This window comes from Vanellus vanellus (genome assembly GCF_965231255.1).
Source record: "Vanellus vanellus genome assembly, chromosome: 5".
In the NCBI taxonomy this organism is placed as follows: Eukaryota; Metazoa; Chordata; class Aves; order Charadriiformes; family Charadriidae; genus Vanellus; species Vanellus vanellus.
In genome coordinates, this window is record NC_138910.1 from 13,984,868 (window position 1) to 14,002,845 (window position 17,978).

At 40.0% G+C, this 17,978-nt stretch overlaps 1 protein-coding gene across 1 annotated transcript in view; it reads left to right on the forward strand.

Moving 5' to 3' along the window:
• Positions 1-17,978, forward strand: part of CLASP1 (cytoplasmic linker associated protein 1) — a 171,868-nt gene that overhangs the window by 74,715 nt on the left and 79,175 nt on the right. Inside the window, exons 8-18 of the mRNA XM_082484322.1 lie at positions 3,073-3,225; positions 4,177-4,250; positions 5,054-5,146; positions 6,474-6,619; positions 7,374-7,509; positions 8,230-8,300; positions 8,864-8,923; positions 9,614-9,691; positions 11,511-11,678; positions 12,461-12,510; positions 13,669-13,839. Of these exons, the coding sequence (XP_082340448.1) occupies positions 3,073-3,225; positions 4,177-4,250; positions 5,054-5,146; positions 6,474-6,619; positions 7,374-7,509; positions 8,230-8,300; positions 8,864-8,923; positions 9,614-9,691; positions 11,511-11,678; positions 12,461-12,510; positions 13,669-13,839 (1,200 nt within the window). The remainder of the gene's footprint in view (positions 1-3,072; positions 3,226-4,176; positions 4,251-5,053; positions 5,147-6,473; positions 6,620-7,373; positions 7,510-8,229; positions 8,301-8,863; positions 8,924-9,613; positions 9,692-11,510; positions 11,679-12,460; positions 12,511-13,668; positions 13,840-17,978) is intronic.

Genomic DNA, 17,978 nt, shown 5'->3' on the forward strand with positions numbered 1-17,978 from the left:
TGTAAAGGAATTGAAAAATGGGAAGCGAATTGTGTTCTGTTTCTTGAAGACAGCAGAGTGGTGAGCAGACAAAGGCCTCTTTTATAAGGGCATGTCTCTGATGGAGAGTGCTATATGGACCTTATAAATGAGCACTGGGGGGGTGTCTTGGGATGGGAGAACATCGATGGTTATTTAATGCTAGAACGTGGCACAGATTCTGCTTTGGTGCACCTCTGCTGGAGTCACGAGAGTTACACCCATGCTGAATTTACCACCGTGTGATTTGCGGATGGGCTGCAAAAAATATGATTGTAGTTCAAATGATTATTGTGATCAGGAGTCAACGAATGAGGAAAACAAAGGCTTTTTAATGATAATGTGTAGTAGGCTGTTTTTTCTCTTATTTTCTGAACTCCTGTGTTCATGTTTTTTTTCTGTTCTTTGTTTCTCTTTCTGTCCTGTACACGTGCTGCTGGAAGACTTGGTGTGCAGTTCTGAATGTGGCGCTGTCATTCCGCACTGCTCAAATGAGAAAATGCTGTTGGGCTATTGAAGGGATATTCTGATTTGATAAATATGTAATGCTTAGTTTGTAGACTTAACAAATGGGAAGATATGATGGTAATCCAAACATCCCCACAACTGAGGGCTGGCTGGTTCATTTTTTGGAGTGTTGTTTTTCAGCTAATGCTCAAAAAAGCCTGTTTGACACCGAAATGATAGTTGATGTAATTGCTAAAATGCCATAGGAGTGTGATTCTTTTAATATCCTCTCCTGAATTTGTATTTGTTACATGAAATAGCAAACCACACCCTCTTCTCCTTTCAGAGGGGTGAGGCTTTAAAAATGCAGATTCAAGAGGAAGTGAATTAAGACATACAGAGAGCCTGAAATGCAGCTGATGGAGAATTTTATCACTAGATGAAAGTGGTTTTGAAGCAGTAAAGTATCTTTTGAGTATGACTGACTTTCTCTTGGCTGGTAATACGAATATGACAAATAATCATTTGCTTAATGTCTATACGAGCCTTTGAAATAAATGAAATTGGGGCAAATATTGCTCAGAAGTTTTTGTATTCAAGGTCTGTGTAGGTCTTTCCGCATTGCTTAAACCCCTTCCTAGAGGCTTCAGAGATTTTAAAGTCTATTTTGATCTACCGTGACCTTCTGTGCAACTCTTACAAATAATGTTTTTGAAATAGTTCCTGCTTGAACTAGACTGTATCTTTCAGGGAAAAGAAGCTCAATCTTGATTTTTTTTTTTTTTTAATTTATTTTTTTTTTTTTTAAATATCTGTCTGTGGTAGAATTCACTGGGTGACACACCTCCTCACCTCGTGGGGAGTCACTACTGTGACTATTGCAAAAATAGGAGGGGGTGTAGGGAAGGGAGGGGGGGAAAACGGCAATTCAGAATTTAATTTGTTTTTAACCTCCAGCCAGTGGCCTTGTTGTATATTTGTCTATTAAGTGAGAAACAATATTAATAAATCACACTGGAAAACTACGTTAATAAATCTTGAGTTGCTGTGTTAACACAGAATATAATCAAACAACTTGTTAAGAATCTGGCCAGGCTAAACAGTCCCCTGCAGTGAATTTTCATTTAATTTAATTAAAAACATGTTTTCCAATCCTTTAATCATTCTCATGGTCCTTCCCTGAGCTCTTTTCAAATTATTTTTGAATTGTGTATGTCAGAACATGGCCAGTGTCAATAGGGAGGTCGCATGGTCTCCCTGGCTGCCTTAGGGCACTGTGTTAAAAAGAGAGCCCACATCCCAAATGGAGCTTATTTTCTTCTCCTTAGCTGTGTGACCTTAAATTTCTTGATGTTAAGGCTCATATGTTCACTGTTGTCTTTTTCGCTTTTGCCTGAACAACAGTCCAAGTACTGTTGTTATATTACCCCTTTTCTTTAGATGTTACTTTTTTTTTTTTTTGGCCCTTTCCTATATTGTGAGGCTTCTTGAATATCAAAATTAAGGGGAGAGATGTCCTTGGCCACCTTTCTGAACTTGTTGGATGCTGCTGTCTACCTGCTGTTTCAGTGTTGTGCTGTGATTGGACTACGGCATTGTGTGCACAGGTACATATTGGAAATGTGGTTTTTAGGTGATCTGTGATGGTCCTCCTGTGTCCAGCTGCTAATGAGACAATACTATTTCAGGCAGGGAAAACTCCTTAAGGCTGTTGGGCTGAGAACAGTGCAGGCTTTTCTTTCTGTTCTTTTGCCTCCCCTAGAATGTGTCTATACTGTTAGCAATTTATTTTCTTACTTTCAGAAAGCTCAACCTGTATTGAATTTCACCCGTTAGTGTCTAACTAGGAGTCTGTATTTGTTACTAGATATTCCCAGGTGCCTTCCTGAATAGGGATGGATTAAAGCACCTGCTTGAGTTTTTGCCAAGTGAAATTTTGCAAGGAAATGTTCCTGAAATGGTGGAGAGTGGGTGCGTACCTTGGACTGGTGGAGAGGGATGGACACAAAGCAGGTCTGAATTCTTGAATGAAGTGTTAGTATGGAGAAGCTAAGTGATGGGGATTGAGGTGGCTTTCTGGCCTCAATAAATAATGTGTGCCATATATATCAGCTGTCCAAACGCTTTGTCACCTTTCAACCTAAGGCTGGCTTTTCAAGTGGGTTAGCTAATCTGTGTAAAAGTGCAATATAAGCACTCCTTTGGAATTGAAGTGACCTTCACCGAGAATCAAAGTGACTGTAATTCATTTTAAGTTAATTTATGTTCATATTTGGAAGTAGAGGCTGCAGTTCCCTCTGGATGTACACAGGGGATTCAGTAAGTTTTAATACACTGTGTATTTTTTATGAATTTGAGGTAACTTTTTCTATTTCCCTGTAAAGAATCTCTGGTGACCCTTTAAAAAATGAAAGGGGATTTGTAGCTCTGGATGGGTCTGTGATTAATGGCTTGTGGTTTATCAACAGTGTGGGTGTTTCCGTGCGATCTTTCCTGGGTTACCCTCTTTGACTTGAACATGCAGCACGTTTACCATCGCGTGGACATGTTCCTTGGGACATCCCTTTGCTTCATCGGACTTACAGCTGAGTATGCTTTATTTGGCAGATAAAATTTTTGATGATGAAGACTCCGTGGACGGGAACAGACCTTCCTCAGCTAGCTCCTCTACATCTTCAAAGGCCCCTGCAAACTCACGCAGAGTTGGGATGGGGACTACCCGCAGACTTGGATCTGCAGCTCTGGGCTCCAAGTCTTCAAGTAAGCCAACAGCATATATGAATTGACCTTGATGTGAAGTACTTATAGTGTTCGTGTTTAAGCTTATCGCGAGGATTTCCAGACTGGCCCCCAGGATCCAGTATCAAATGTTCCCCGTGAAATCATTACGTGTACATTGTCTGCATGCCACAACCAAACTTTGGTAGGGTGAATCTCCAAGCAGTCCCCACGTCTCTATAACGCGTTTTGCATTTGTGAAAGGTTGGACCTGTGCGGTTGTGCGCTGAGGGCTAGGACTCAGTCATGTCAATGTTGCAGTGTGTAGATTTTTGCCTTTATAGCTGCAGCTGTAGTTGAACTGAGGCAGGCTGCTTACTGCTACATGCTAAATTCAGCCCATGCGATCTAAAACTGACACACTGGATTTCTTCTAAGACCTTTGGTTATTGCTGGTGATAAAGATGCAGAAAGAAAACTGAGCAGTAATTCTGAATATGAGCAATAATTCTACGTGTGCTTATAATTCTACATGTGACCTAGAGAAATGGAGAAAGTTCCCTATATCAGACAGTCTCTAATCTGATTAGTATTTCAGAGACTATTTATCTTCCTTAACATTTGTCTGTTTGTGCACCTGTCAGATCTGCACCTTCATCTATTATAGATAAGACTAAATCCTTTAAAATAAAATCTCTCATATAATTAAAGTAAATATTCCCTTTCATCTTTCAGACTGTCCCCCCTAACTGTTGAGCGACTACTGTAATGACTTCTCTAATGTGCCCTCTGTGCCTAGGAGTTGAAGGATGCTGTGAATGCCTAGTCTGTGCCTGGCATTGAATTTCCCTGTCCCTGCTCTCATTACATCTGCAGCACTCTGCGGCTGCATGGATAGTGAGCTCCTGATTAGGTGCCTTGGTAGCTGGTGGTTTCTTAATTGATTCTCTTGTTGATAAGAAGATTGAAAAGGCTTTTTCATTTGTGTGTCAGCAGCCAAAGAGGGAGCAGGTGCTGTGGATGAAGAAGACTTCATTAAGGCATTTGAAGATGTCCCAACGCTTCAGGTAAGTAGAATTACATGTTAAAACACACAGTGCTAAAAAGCAGAAGATGGATGTATGCTGTAGTCCTAATCACTGGCAAATTGTGCTCCATTGTGCTGTTAACAAATCTTTAAGGGGAAGGCAAGGTGGAGGGAGGCAAGTTTTAAATGGTGGTATCTGCCAGTAGTTTGTGTGAAACTCCCTTCAAAAGTGGAGGGAATGGGGTTGGGAGGGTTGCGATAGAGGTATCACAGGAGCGGACATGGAGCTGGAACTGGGCCTACATGCTGCACAGTGCAGTCTGGTCGAACAAAAACTTAAGTCAGCAGAAGCCTCTCTACATTTCATCTGTACCATGTGGGAACTGAAAGCAATGAAGGTGACGTGTCTCCAGGATCGCTGCAACAACTGGATAGTCCATGTTTGCTGATAGATGTAGCTGAATAGCCAAGATGTCATGTATCCCCTCTCCTTCAACAGAGCTTTATTTTTGGGACAACTGAACAGCACATTTATCCACTCATGATCTTCTGTAGATCTTCACTAGTATAGCTACTAGTAGCTACGGGAATGCTGCTTAAAATTGTGGAAGTATAGTAAAACAATAAAAGATCATCCTTTAATAATCTTGTGCACGTTTAGTAATTTCTGATTGCAGGAAATAGGTGTAAATTCTTCATATTATGCAAAGTCAGCTGTGTCCAAGGGTAGCACATGACATTTGAGCACTGTGGAGCAAAAGACGTAAGAACGTAGTTGGGAAGCGATCTGATTTTCTGGAGTAAATCTTGCATTATGGTGATACTCTGTATTTAAATTTGCAGATTTATTCCAGCCGGGATCTTGAGGAATCCATAAACAAAATAAGAGAGATCCTATCAGATGATAAGCACGACTGGGAACAGAGAGTTTCCGCGGTAAGTAGTGTACTTGCTTATGGACTCTATTAATCTAGGGTTTTCCTGCACTGAGCTTAATCCCATGAAGAGGATACTGGGAGAACCTCAGAGAAAAGCTAGAATGTAGTTTTTGGTGAACACCTGTTATGTTCTCCCAAGCTTGATGAGACTGAATTTAAACGACATCTGTGAAGAGAAATGCTATTTGCTGTACAAGAATCTGGTGAGATGGCATCAGGTTGAACTGCAAGTTATGCAGCAAATCCAGATGTGAAGCTAGAAATTTGCTAGCAGGTGCTGAAATCAAAATGTCTAAAATGGTATTTAGAATATCTTAAAACTTCCTCCTGAAGCAGAAAGTCACTTTGCTGATAGAGAACTTTACTTACACTTTTGCAAAAGTATAAGTAAAACGATTCGGAAAGAATTTACACCTTTAAGTTTTGAATATGTAAATATGACTGTGGGAAATGTGGAAGTGGGAAATCAGATGTGTTTATATGAATGCCAAGATTGAGTCTTATTTACTGAGGTGAGCTGTGTTTTCATGGTATAAAGAGATGCATGATCTTGTCTACACTGTAGGCTTTCGTCACTGGTGTAGCAACTTCGACATGTCTGTCAAATCCTGCATTGCAGATCTGAGTGGCAAACTGTGCTGATTCAGCTTCAAGTTTTTTTTTGTTTGCTGTACTGAGTAACAGTGAGCCTAAATTGAGGCACTGTACAGATGCATCAGTATACTTGAGGGCCTGTGAACATGTCCAAAAAGTCTATAGGAGGAAATGGTGGTCCCTCTAATAGAAAGTTTCCCATTTTAATGGGGTCAAGGTTCCACTTTTATTAGAACCAGATAATCATTTTAATGAAGTCAATGGCTGTATTCTAGATATAAGTCAGTATTACTCAGATCTGAATATGAGCTATGCCCTTTAAGTCTAGTCATCTTTTTAATGCAATAGTTAGCTGTGAGAGGACCTAAGCTTTAGAAGCTGTTGTAAATAGATGGTTTCTAAAGGGAATAGAGGAGAACCTTCAAGATATCCTTTGGCTTAAAATGTAATGTTTGGGTTATTAACAATACAGTTTGAGTAGCCGTATGCAATACTTCTGGATTCTTATAACAGCTAGAGAGTTTGTATTATCATACTCAGTATGGTAACCTATATGTTGAATATAAAATCTGAAATAATGAAATTGCTTGGACTTTAAGAACACAGTTCTTCAGTGCATGTTGAGGAACGGTTGTACAAGGACCCTGGAAACCAAATATCAGCCCTGAACATAACCGTCCTTGTGTCTGTTGCTCATTAACAATCACTGCTTTCTTTTATGGTGCTAACAGTTGAAAAAGATACGCTCCTTACTTTTGGCTGGAGCTGCAGAATATGATAACTTCTTCCAACACTTAAGACTTTTGGATGGAGCATTTAAATTATCCGCTAAAGACCTGCGGTCTCAAGTAGTGCGAGAGGCTTGTATCACGTTGGGGTAAGTTTACTTTCTAAATATGCTTATGAAATGTGATGTAGGAAGAAGGAACAGACACTGGTTGAAACACATTTAGGATGTAACTTGTGCTGCTCGTACTACATAGTTAGAGGTAGAACATGATTTTGCTACAGCTGTTTAAAACCACATCCATGTAGGTCACTAATTGTAGTTGTGCCAAACTGTTCTTGAGTTTTAAATGATGCTGATTTGAGATATGCTGAATGAATGAGCAGCCAGGCATTCGTGCACCGAGTAGGGAAAGATTGAACAACAAAGTTGAAAAAACAAGTGTTTTTTGTTCTGGTTTGGATTGAGCTAGTTTTTATTTTTGATGTTTTATCCTTTGTGAAATGCTTCCAGAAAAAGGGCACTGCAGTGTTTCTAACAGCTTTTTCAAAATTTGTTCATATTAAGGCAAAATAAGCTCAGAGAAACTGTGACACAAACTAACAAGTTCAGGAAAATACACCCTTTCAGTGTTGTCCCATTTGATAACAGTTTTTTAGCTGTGCTAGTTATTTACTTTATGCTGAACTTACTGTTTCTCAGAGTTCAAATGAATATAGAACATCGGTTTGAAATGAAAGTAAACGAACTATGTTTTTGAAACACATCTGTCCTTTGGAGTTGGAGAGGAGGTGACAGTTGGGAAGACTGAGATGTCAGATGTGCTTATGTCAGATGTTCTGTAGAAGTCTGACTGGCTGAATCCTCAGCACGCTTACCAGCATGACTTCATTCTGTTTTTCAGACATTTGTCATCAGTTCTGGGAAACAAGTTTGACCATGGGGCAGAAGCCATCATGCCAACAATTTTTAATCTAATTCCAAATAGTGCCAAAGTCATGGCCACGTCTGGTGTTGTAGCAGTTAGATTAATCATTCGAGTAAGTATACATCAAAAGAGAACAATATGTTATCGCTTCCAAATACCATGGTGTTTCTGAAAACTATATGAATATTACTGCAATTAAAATGAGATTAAGTGCCTAATCTATTTTTCTGATTGTGCTGGGCTTGGCTTTCTCGGATGTCATGTGGCCTTGTGTAGATGATGATAGTTAAGCCCTGCCAAAATAGTAGAAAAAACATTTCTTTGCAGAGTAATATATTTCCATCTCTCTAAGAGCTGAGCAAACTTTCTTCGATTGGGTTTTACCCTGCCTTCAGGACAGGCTCATCCTCTTAATTATGGCTTAAAACTCCTCACAGACAGTGCATGTTTCCTAAAACCATTAGGTCATGGAGGCGGCTTCTGCCTAGTGATTCACTGGGGAAGCTGTAGATAGCCTCATATCTCTCCAGTTGTCACCACTGACAGTTTAGATCTTCTTGCAGTGACTTCAGCTCCTTGACTCACTGGAGCCTGTCATTATAGCAGAAAATAAAATACCTGTTATTTTAACAGATAAAATACAAACTTTTTAATAATAAAAATATATGACCGTATCTGTTAGTGTTCTTTTATTTAGCAGTTCTATTTTTAAGAATTGAACAAAAATAAGTACCTACATACTGGGCTCAGGTGGCTGAGGGAGATGGCCTTTTGTTCCATGGAACTGTGGTGTAAAGATTTCTTCTTGTTTTTGTTGTTTGCTTTCTTCTAGCATACGCACATCCCTCGATTAATACCCATCATAACCAGTAATTGTACCTCCAAGTCTGTTGCAGTTAGAAGGTGAGCATTTAGTTTAAACTTACTTTCCTTTTCACCACTGAATAGGTTCACATGTATGTTATGATGTCATGTTTGTTTTTATTCATGAAAAGGGTTGATATACACGCTTCCTAAAGAAAGAATGCATCTCACTCTCCCACATGAGTTGGGATCAAAGTTGAAGTCAGCCGTCTTGTATAAGCTGCAGCACTGCAGAAGAAAACGCACTTTTCCTTAAAGAAAAGTGTTCTTTAATCTTTGTGCCTACATGTTGTTATAATAACGTCTCATTATTTTGGCTTCCTTACAGACATGTTCCTATTCCCCACTACTAGCCATTATAGTGACACGTTTTCTTTAAGCCAGTCAGCAGAAGTAGTGTTCTGTTGATACTGTCACCTGGAACTTGGACTGGATGTGCTAATGGTCCTCTCTGCACACCTAAAAATGGAGCTGTTACTGAATTCTAAGGTCCCCAAAAGTTTCATAACAAAAGGTGGCTGTTGTTCAGTGACAGGTATGGCAAAGTCAGTGTGGCTCTGTTAACTTAAATAGCTCAGCATTTCTCGTCTTTCTTTTCTCAGGCGCTGTTACGAATTTTTAGACTTGCTGTTGCAGGAGTGGCAAACACATTCGCTAGAAAGGTAAGCTCTGAAAACAAGTGGGTTAATTCTCTCCTACTTATGTCTGAGGAAGTTAATTCTGGAGAAAGGATAACCCAAGAGGTGAGATTATGTCAGGTAGCTCTCGTAGAGATATTTTTGCCACAAAAAAAGCACGTACGTGTGTGCATGCACACAATTCATCCCTGTAGTTCTGGCAGTCAGTTTGGTGAGTCTGTTTCCTGTGCCAGCCCTGGAAAATCTGGCTGAGTGAATCCCTGAGCTCAATATCCCTTTTGCACCCTGAAGTGAAGTGATAAGAAGGCTACTACGCATCCATCAGGAGCTTCTGAGGCTTCTACAGCACTTCAAACTGATGAACAGTGAAAGTAATTGTTGCAGAAGAGACAGGGGCACAATTTTGTTAGACGTAGACTGTGCAAAACTATTTAAGGGTTAATAGAGTGGTTTTGCACCCAGGCAGTTTCAATAGCTAATTAAACACTGACCTATGAAGAATGCTGTTTGCCTTTTCCTAGTCAGCAATGTGGGTGAAATAAAACTGACTTGTAGGAGTAAATAAATAAAGGCTCCAAAGGATATTACATGGAAATGGGAAGATGTGATGAACTCTTTGTTTTTGGAGACCAAGGCAAAATCAAAGTAGCCATTTGTTTATAAGTGTGGTGAATTTTTCTGGACTGCCGGGTAATGTTTTCCTTCTTATTTCAGACACATATCAGTGTTAGCTGAAACGATAAAGAAGGGAATTCATGATGCAGACTCTGAAGCCAGGATAGAGGCAAGGAAGTAAGTGGAAGCTGTTGTTGGTGTCTTTTCTTCCCCCTCTTCTTTGCCCCTGTTGAGTTGTGAGTCAATGGTATTGCATGTTGGAGACTGAAGTCCAGACAAGTTATGTTCTCCTGGCGGTTGATGCCAACTTTCCCTTGGCTTCGATGGGATTATGTACTTCAGCAGATGTCGTCACATGAGGTGATTGCATAGGACTGAGTTATATATGTATCGCATCTCCTCATGGTGCTTATTTCACTTTGTTCTTGTAATATTTTATTGTCTTTTTATCTGTCAGAGCAAGTAAAATGCTTACCTGAGTTGTTCAGGAGTCTAGAGTCAAGAACTAGTAACCTCGTCTTTATTTTTGATGTTTGAGTTACTTGCAGTTAACTGAGACTTCTTCTGTTTAGCACAAAAATACTATAATTTCTAGTATATTATTTCTTTTCTTTTTGGCCTATATGCAAGACTAGATTATTTGCTACTCTTGAAACAAAAGTCACTGTGCATTGTGCTAAATGGTGTCCTAAACTACGGACGCTGAAATAATATCTTTGTGTGTATCAGTAGGAAACTTCAATATTTGCAATTAATTTTCTTCTGTTGAAGATCTCATGCATTTCCATTAATGTTTTTGTACTTACGGTTGTATGCTGATAGACTAGGATCATGCGCTTCTGAACAGAACACTACAGGAATGTTTTTTTTCTTCAGAAACAGGATGCTGTAAAACATGAAATCAATGAACAATAAATTTGATTGAACTAAATGCTATGTTATAAGCAGAGGTGTTTCACAGTAGGGCCATTTAAATCCTTTTGAAAGGGAACGTGTCCATCACTGAAAAATATAGTAGGCACTGAGACTTCACAGCAGGTGGCTAGTTAAGTTGAATAGACAGCAAGGGAGAGTGGCATGAGACTTCAGAGAGCATACTTAATTCTCTCTTCCCATATTTCTTAATTAGCAGTGTAGCTGATTGTAAGGCAGAAATTTGTTTCCTTCTAGTGATGTGAAATGCTTGTGACTTCTCTGAGGACTGGCTGTCACACAAGCAATTCTTGATTCACTCCTCAGTGTGATTCACTCACAACTAACACTCTCACTCCTGTTAGTTGTCCCCTGAAAAGTGCCGAGAGTCTTCATCTCCTTTGTGATGAGAGTGAATGGTGTTGAGCCATCAGCCAGGAGATTTGGACCATAGAGGAATTCTTCCCTCATCTTCAAATGGTCTTTTGTTTTCAACATGGCACTGACTGGAAGTCTATAGATGCATCTTTTTCCTTTTCCTTATTTCTTCCCCAAAAGACAGTCAACAGCCTCAACTCAGTATATCAGAAGATTTGTGTCTGCAGCATTGTAGAAGAGCTGTTTGTTAAACTTAAAGAAAGCAACACCAGATGGTGCTTTCTTGAAATTGGGCCCATGCATGTGTGTTCTGCTTTTGGCATGCTTTTGAAGTAGCTATTGAGCATTCAGTCCCAAACCAGTATGAGTCCATTGGGTCTGCCATCTCCCACGTACATTAGACAACCAGAGGGATGAGGGTTTCTTCTGTAATAAAGCTTTTTTGACTACTTGAGCTTTTACAATGTGCCAAAGGGTGCATTACTCTCTTCTTATTTTCATTTGGTTTGTCTTCTCTGTGGTTGGTTGAGCAATACAGTGGGTTGAAGAAAGTGGTACGTCTTATGTGTGTTGTAGGGGCAGTAGGTGGTTGTAATGACTGGGCTAATGAGCCCACTAATGCCAGTAGTGAAAAGGGCTGTACCTGTGCTCCACTGACCCCTGAAACACAACACGGAAATGTTCACATACTGTGCCTTGCTTCCAGGTGTTACTGGGGTTTCCACGGTCACTTCAGCAGAGAGGCAGAGCATCTGTACCACACCTTGGAGTCTTCTTACCAGAAGGCCCTGCAGTCGCATTTGAAGAACTCTGACAGCATCGTTTCCTTGCCCCAGTCGGATCGCTCTTCCTCCAGCTCCCAGGAGAGTCTCAAGTAAGTCCTTGATGTCACTACCTTTCTGTTTAAACAACTGCAGATAGCTCCACTGAATTGGAGGGAGCCATCACATTGCTTTGTTTCATGTGGTCGTTGTTTGGCCTCAACAACTGGTTATTCCAAAATGTATTTATACATTTTTTTTTTTAAGCTAACATTGTATTAAAATAAAAAGTCAGTAAAACCCTTTAAAAAAAATAATCATTATCTTGATTCCATAAATAATTTTCTAGGAAGCTTTTTGTGCTCAGCAGATACTGTTAGTCATTCTGTTAGCACTTAAAACAGTGCTTGGATTGAAATTGTGTCTAGCATTAATCCTAGAAGTGCAAGTCTGCCTCTTTCCGTGTAAGAGGGGAAAAAAAGACTAAATTTGAGTTGTAACTGCAAAATCTGTATATAACTCTTCTGTTGAATGTATGTATTCTAGCGTTTCTTAGAGAGACAGTCAACTTGGGATCCAAGTGTCTGCAATGTAGGTTAGAGCTGTGTGAAAAATATCCATAGCTTATTGGTGTTACTTTTTAAATCTACAAAAAGTGTTCTTAAAAATTTCTTCTTGCTCATATAATGTGCATGCTAATTTTTCTTAGTGCTTTTGTAAAGAATTTCATGGTGGTGCTGTATTTATTCTTAAACAATAAGCTTTTTTTAGTCTGTTCCTGTATATAAAGAACTTACTATTAACTCAATTGTGTACTGAGGGAACAGAGGAGCACTGTTACTGATGACTATGAAATACCAGTTTTGTTTTAATAAATATTTACATTTGCTTCTAGCCGTCCATTGTCTGCCAAAAGAAGTCCTACTGGGAGTACTACATCTAGAGGTGAGAGCAGAAGCTGAAAAATGCGCTCAGGTGTTGCTGAGGAAGTGTGATGAATTAGAATGAGGATTTCAGACATGTAATATGCAAAGAACAACTTTGATCACTGTTTACTGCTCCTTAAAATGGCAACTTACTGTGTAAAATTTTTAATTAGTTTTGGGTTGTACACCCCACTGTGCATCAACTGCTGATATAATGATGCTCTTAAAAGTTAGTAAATCTGCTATTGCTTGCACCTGAAGGGCAGGTTGAAAAGTCATGAAAATTGTAGCCAAGTTATGTTTAGCTGATGATAAGGCATACGGCTACATAGTCTAATGGTGTGTTCAGCTTTACAATTTTCCGTAATTTTTTTCTGTGGATTCAGCACTTACAGGAGGCATCGTCTGCACACAAGTTCTACAGTGTTAAATTCCATCTTGTTGCTAATCTGTTTTTACTATTAGATGGAATATTTAGGTGCAGCTTTCCTGTCCTAAGTGAATGCATACAATAATCTAAATAGTGAATTTTAATACAGAATATAACAGACGAAACTTGTTAATAGAAGATAAGCTGCCTTCTACACCTGACCAAGATTGGGTTCTGGCTGGTTTGTGTATACACTACACCCTACCGAGACCTTTGATTCAAGGAGATATTGGTGTGGAACCTACTTGATTGTGCACACAAATGCATGTTTGCTTGCAGCTGAATAGACAAGCTTCATGCTTAAGAGGGTAAGCATCAACAAGTGATGGGAACAGCAGTCCTCATGAGAAGATGAGGTATTGGGAAGGAAGTTACTAAAACCTGGACCGAAGGACCTGCAGGTCTGTTTTGGCCAGCAACTCAGGCTGTTCATAGGTACTGTGGTTGAACTTTCCCATCTAGGTTCCGTTAGAAATTTCTTCGTTACTGGCCTGGCAGCCTTTTTCATCTCAGCATTTACATTAGTGTCTGATAAAGTTCTTAGAGGTAGCATCAGGTCAGCATTGAAATATCTTTGCAGGCGGTGTGGGGAAGCCCACGTTGCCCTGGTAAAGCATTCTTATTTGAGGTATTTCAGTGCCAGCAGGGAGCGTTAAATAGTACCGTAAACTGCTTGTCAAGCTCTCTGAAGCACACAGCTCAAAAAATTAATCTTCTTTATTCTGGATCTCCCACTCCCATCTGCAGCATCTACAGTAAGTACAAAATCTGTGTCAACACCAGGATCTCTGCAGCGATCCCGCAGTGACGTCGATGTGAATGCAGCAGCTAGTGCCAAGTCAAAAGTGACGTCTTCTGGAGCATCCATCCCCTTCAGTTCTGCTGCAGCCTTGCCCCCAGGCTCATACGCATCACTAGGTAAATCTACATGTTCTTCTACTCTTGCAGTTAGTTTTCTTTACTAGCAGAAAGTGCCTCATAGTTTTATTTGAATATTAAACTCTAAGTAGAAGAACATATCTCTGAGATTGTTACCAGCTCTCCAGGATCAGTGTGCAATCTCTTGCCCTTTGGGATTAAGGAAAAAATTTGCAACAGAACTGACTTGAAGCAACTTCTTAGGTTTTGAATTGTTTAATAGTCTGCGTCTCACTCTTCTTTCTGGGGAAATGCAGATCTTATTCTGATTCTGGGACATTGTTGAGGAAAATACCGCTCAGTTCCTTTTGACATTTCCCCCTGTCTCTTTCCCTTCTCTTCCTTCCCTCCTTTCCTAAAACTGGTTTTCCGTTAATTGTTTTATGCTTTGAATAGTACATCTTAGTTAAGTTTGATCGCTTTCTGTTTTACAAAGGAGAAAGATGTAGATGCAAAGAGAAGTCACCCTTCCCGTTTCACCACACAGGATTCAAGTATCTGTTCCTTATGCTGACTCTTTTTGGATTATAGCCACATGTTGCATTTTTCTTTCAAAGCATCGTATATCGCTTTCAGGTGCGCCGGGGTTTCTTACTGCATTTGATCTTTCTCTCCTGGAGATGCTGTTGAAGGAGGCGTGGAGGAGGAAATGCAAGGCGGTGATTGACACCGTATTTGCAGAGCTTCAACTCAGTTATGAACAGAGCTGATCTTCTGAGCTAGTTTCTCATTCTGCTGTTTTCATGCTAATCTAATTCCAGACTTTTCATCAATTTACCTTTACAAGAGGAAGAAAAATCAGAAGTCGGTGATCTTATTTAAGCTGTGTAGATTGTCTTCAGTGAGTCAGTTGAAAAGTTGCTTCTCCTTACTGTAAGGGAATTGGTCTTTAGCCTGATAAAATAGGCTTGGTGAATTATTTAGGGATGGTTTCTATAGATTCTTTTTGTAGTCTGGTTTCTTACATATCTGAAATATTTTACCTTGGCTTAAATGTGTTGGTTGTATTTGGTTCAGAAGTTGAATTCTTATCCTGATTTGAACTGTTCATACTTGGTTCAAGATTTAGATACATTGCAGAGAAAATGTAACACAGAATATGAAGTCGATTGCATAATAGCGTGCTTTTGAGCTTGCAGGTGCAGCCATTTTTCGGTCGTGCTGCACACTGGCCTCAATGGTGAAACTGCTTTTGAACAATCCTATGTCATGAGGAAGAACGGAAGAGGGGGGAAGTATCTACTAAAGTTGGCTTTGTCCTTGAAGCTGGGAGACTGAATACAGTGCTAGTCTTGCTCTTAAAATAGACTGTAGGAGAAAAGCAGCGAATACGCTCTAAGCGATGCAAACATGGCTGTTCCTAAAGGAGCCTGCTTCCTTTTGAGTCAGTAGGGACGCTTGTCACCTGCGCGTTCCTATGAGAGAAATGGTGAGGCAAACAACGAAAATGGAGTTTGGCAAAGGTTGGTTATTGCAGGAGGGAAAAGCTGCAAGCATGTTCTTCAGATATGTCGAGCTTTGATTTGCTGCTCAGTCAACCTTTTTTAATTTCTCTAATTGTGTTATTTTTTTTTGCATATTTCTGTAGCTAATATATAGTGCCCGCTTCTATTGATGTTACTAATGTTCCCTATTAACACTTTCCTTATTTTTTTTAATTTGCCTAAAGATGGTACTACCACTAAAACCGAGGGTAAGCAGTCTCTCTGTGTAACTGAGGTGTGTCCACAGTCGTACCACCCTACCCGGTCTCTGTTCTCAAAGTGTTATCTGGTTCTCATCCATGTTCACTGGTGACCTGCATGAAGTGTTGCATGGTTGTCCTGCTCATTTTGATGCCATGGGGTATTCTTCGCTTTCTCTTCGAGCTCCTCCCCACTAATGGGCACTAGTCTGTTTTCTGACTTGACTTCTGATCACAAAGCTGTATGTGGGTCTTCATATTTAAAGCGCTGCTTTTGGTTGAAGGTGACCTGTGCACAGATTAAAAAAAAACAAAACAAAACAAAACAACAAAAAACCAACAAACAAAAAACCAAAAAACAACCCCCCAAAAACCTACACAGGGCTTGTGTTTTCCTGCTCCGTGATGTGTAAAGGTTTGCTGTGATTTTCCATCCAAAGCTCAGGTCGCAACTGCCAAATGCTTTCGGGAAGAGACTGGGCAGTGAGAGAATTGAATGAGATGATCACATGGCAGAAAAATGAGGACAGTAAACAATGATCTCTAGGGAAGGAATATTTAGTCAACCTCTTTAAACCTGAGCTCTCTCTTTTTGTTGTTAACTGTCTGAGGGAGATGGCTTGCATCTGAGACAGCTGGAGGAAAGGCTTTTTTTTTTTTTCCAAGAACACTGAGCCTGCTAGTTTGGGAGGGCTCCCAGTCTGGTTCTCTGGCTCGTTGTCAAAGCTTGTTCTTTATTTCTCTCAAGCAAAAAAGATCACTGGGAAATCACTTTTTCAGAGGTAGACAGGAGTTGAAAAGAAGAATGCCTTCTACACATAATGAAGACACCACACCCCCCAACAAACCCGTGTTTTTCCTGGTGCAAGTCTCTTTTCAAGGGATCTATTACTGTCTTGTGGGACTCTGCTCGTATCCTTGATGGCTGCTTGTATTTGGATGTGCTGTTTTCAGAAGTGCCACTGTGCCGTGTGACGTGTGTGTTTTTTCCTTACTATTATTGATGCATTGATTTATTTTATAGAGGGAAAGGTCTCTACCATTTTTGGAACTGGCATTTAATCTTAGTGTTGAGATTAACTTGCTCTATATCATGGGCAAGTGTTTGTGCTTTGTGATCTGTCAGTGCTAAGGAATATGAAGCTGGCCTAAACACCTGTGTTTCTAAACCAATGGCAAATTAGATGAAAGCTCCCAGATTGTTGTAATCCTGAGCTTTTTTTGTTCATTGCTGACCCTTCTTTTTTCCTTCTTCCTTTCCCCCCGGTTCTCAAACATTTCTATTTTTGGCTTAACTTTGAAATGTTGAAAGTTTAATATTAATTTATAAAATACCCTGTGCAGGTCTCAATCCTCTCCTGGGCTGTAGTAGTATTTGTGGAGACCTGTTCCAACAGCTGTCCTCTGGAATAGCTTTATTTTTTGTTTATTAAATGCTTTATTGTCATCATGTGAAAGGGTGGGATTTTTTTGTTTAATTAGTTTAAATTTTTTTTCAATTCAGCTACATTGGAAGCAGACTTGATTTGGTAAAAACCTGTAACAGGAACCAGCAAGTTGTTTGAGGAGAAGGATTATGAGATGAACTTTCAGAAATGGAGTTTGCCATCCCCCTCATGTTAAATACCAGATCTCATCTCTTCCTTTTGCTATAGTTTTCTTTTTTTTGGGGGTGTGAGGATCAGGGAGGATTGTAATAATGTGGCTCACTACAGCCAGAGCACTTGAAGGATGAGTTTAATCACTGAAACTCTTCATCTTTGTTTTCTTTGTTGAGACAGTTAAGGGAAAACTAGCCTTTTTTGTCCCAGGATTTGGTGTGTCCTACAAATGAGGACTGAGAGAGGTCTTCTGCCAACTCTCTGATCTTGCAGAGTTTGCCAGGAACTACCGGGAACGCAGAACTTTATATTCTTGGTATAAATGTCAAAATTAAGGGGGTGGGGGAAGAGGAAACATCCCCTTGCTCTGGAAATACCTGTGTGTGCAAGAGACACTCTTTGAACATAAATTCCATCCACACCCGTGCCCCTGTCTTTTTTTTTGCAGGTCACCAGTAATTTAAGAGCAAATCACTGTGGTTTTTTGTGTGGTTCAGCTTGATGTTAAATCTGCAGTCTGGTTCCCATCATGGCATTCTGGAACTACAGTGTAAAAGTTCTTCACCTTCCCCTCAGCTGGGAGCCAGCATTGTGTGAACTTGGCAGTTCCCATCTGCTTTGCCCTCAGTTCTCCTCAGTGTTTTGTTTTTGAGCCAGACATCTCAAAACAGGAGCAATATAGAGTGGGTTACGCCAGTGGCAAGAATAGAAGTTAAGAGCTGAGTATCAGTCCTTTGGTTTTAAGTAGTGTCATCCTAATTGAGAAATGCTGTTAAAATGCACTTCCTTGTGGAAAGGTAGTGTGAGTTTATATATCAGTTAAATCTTTGCAGGTCCTCTGCTGTCTCTGTGTT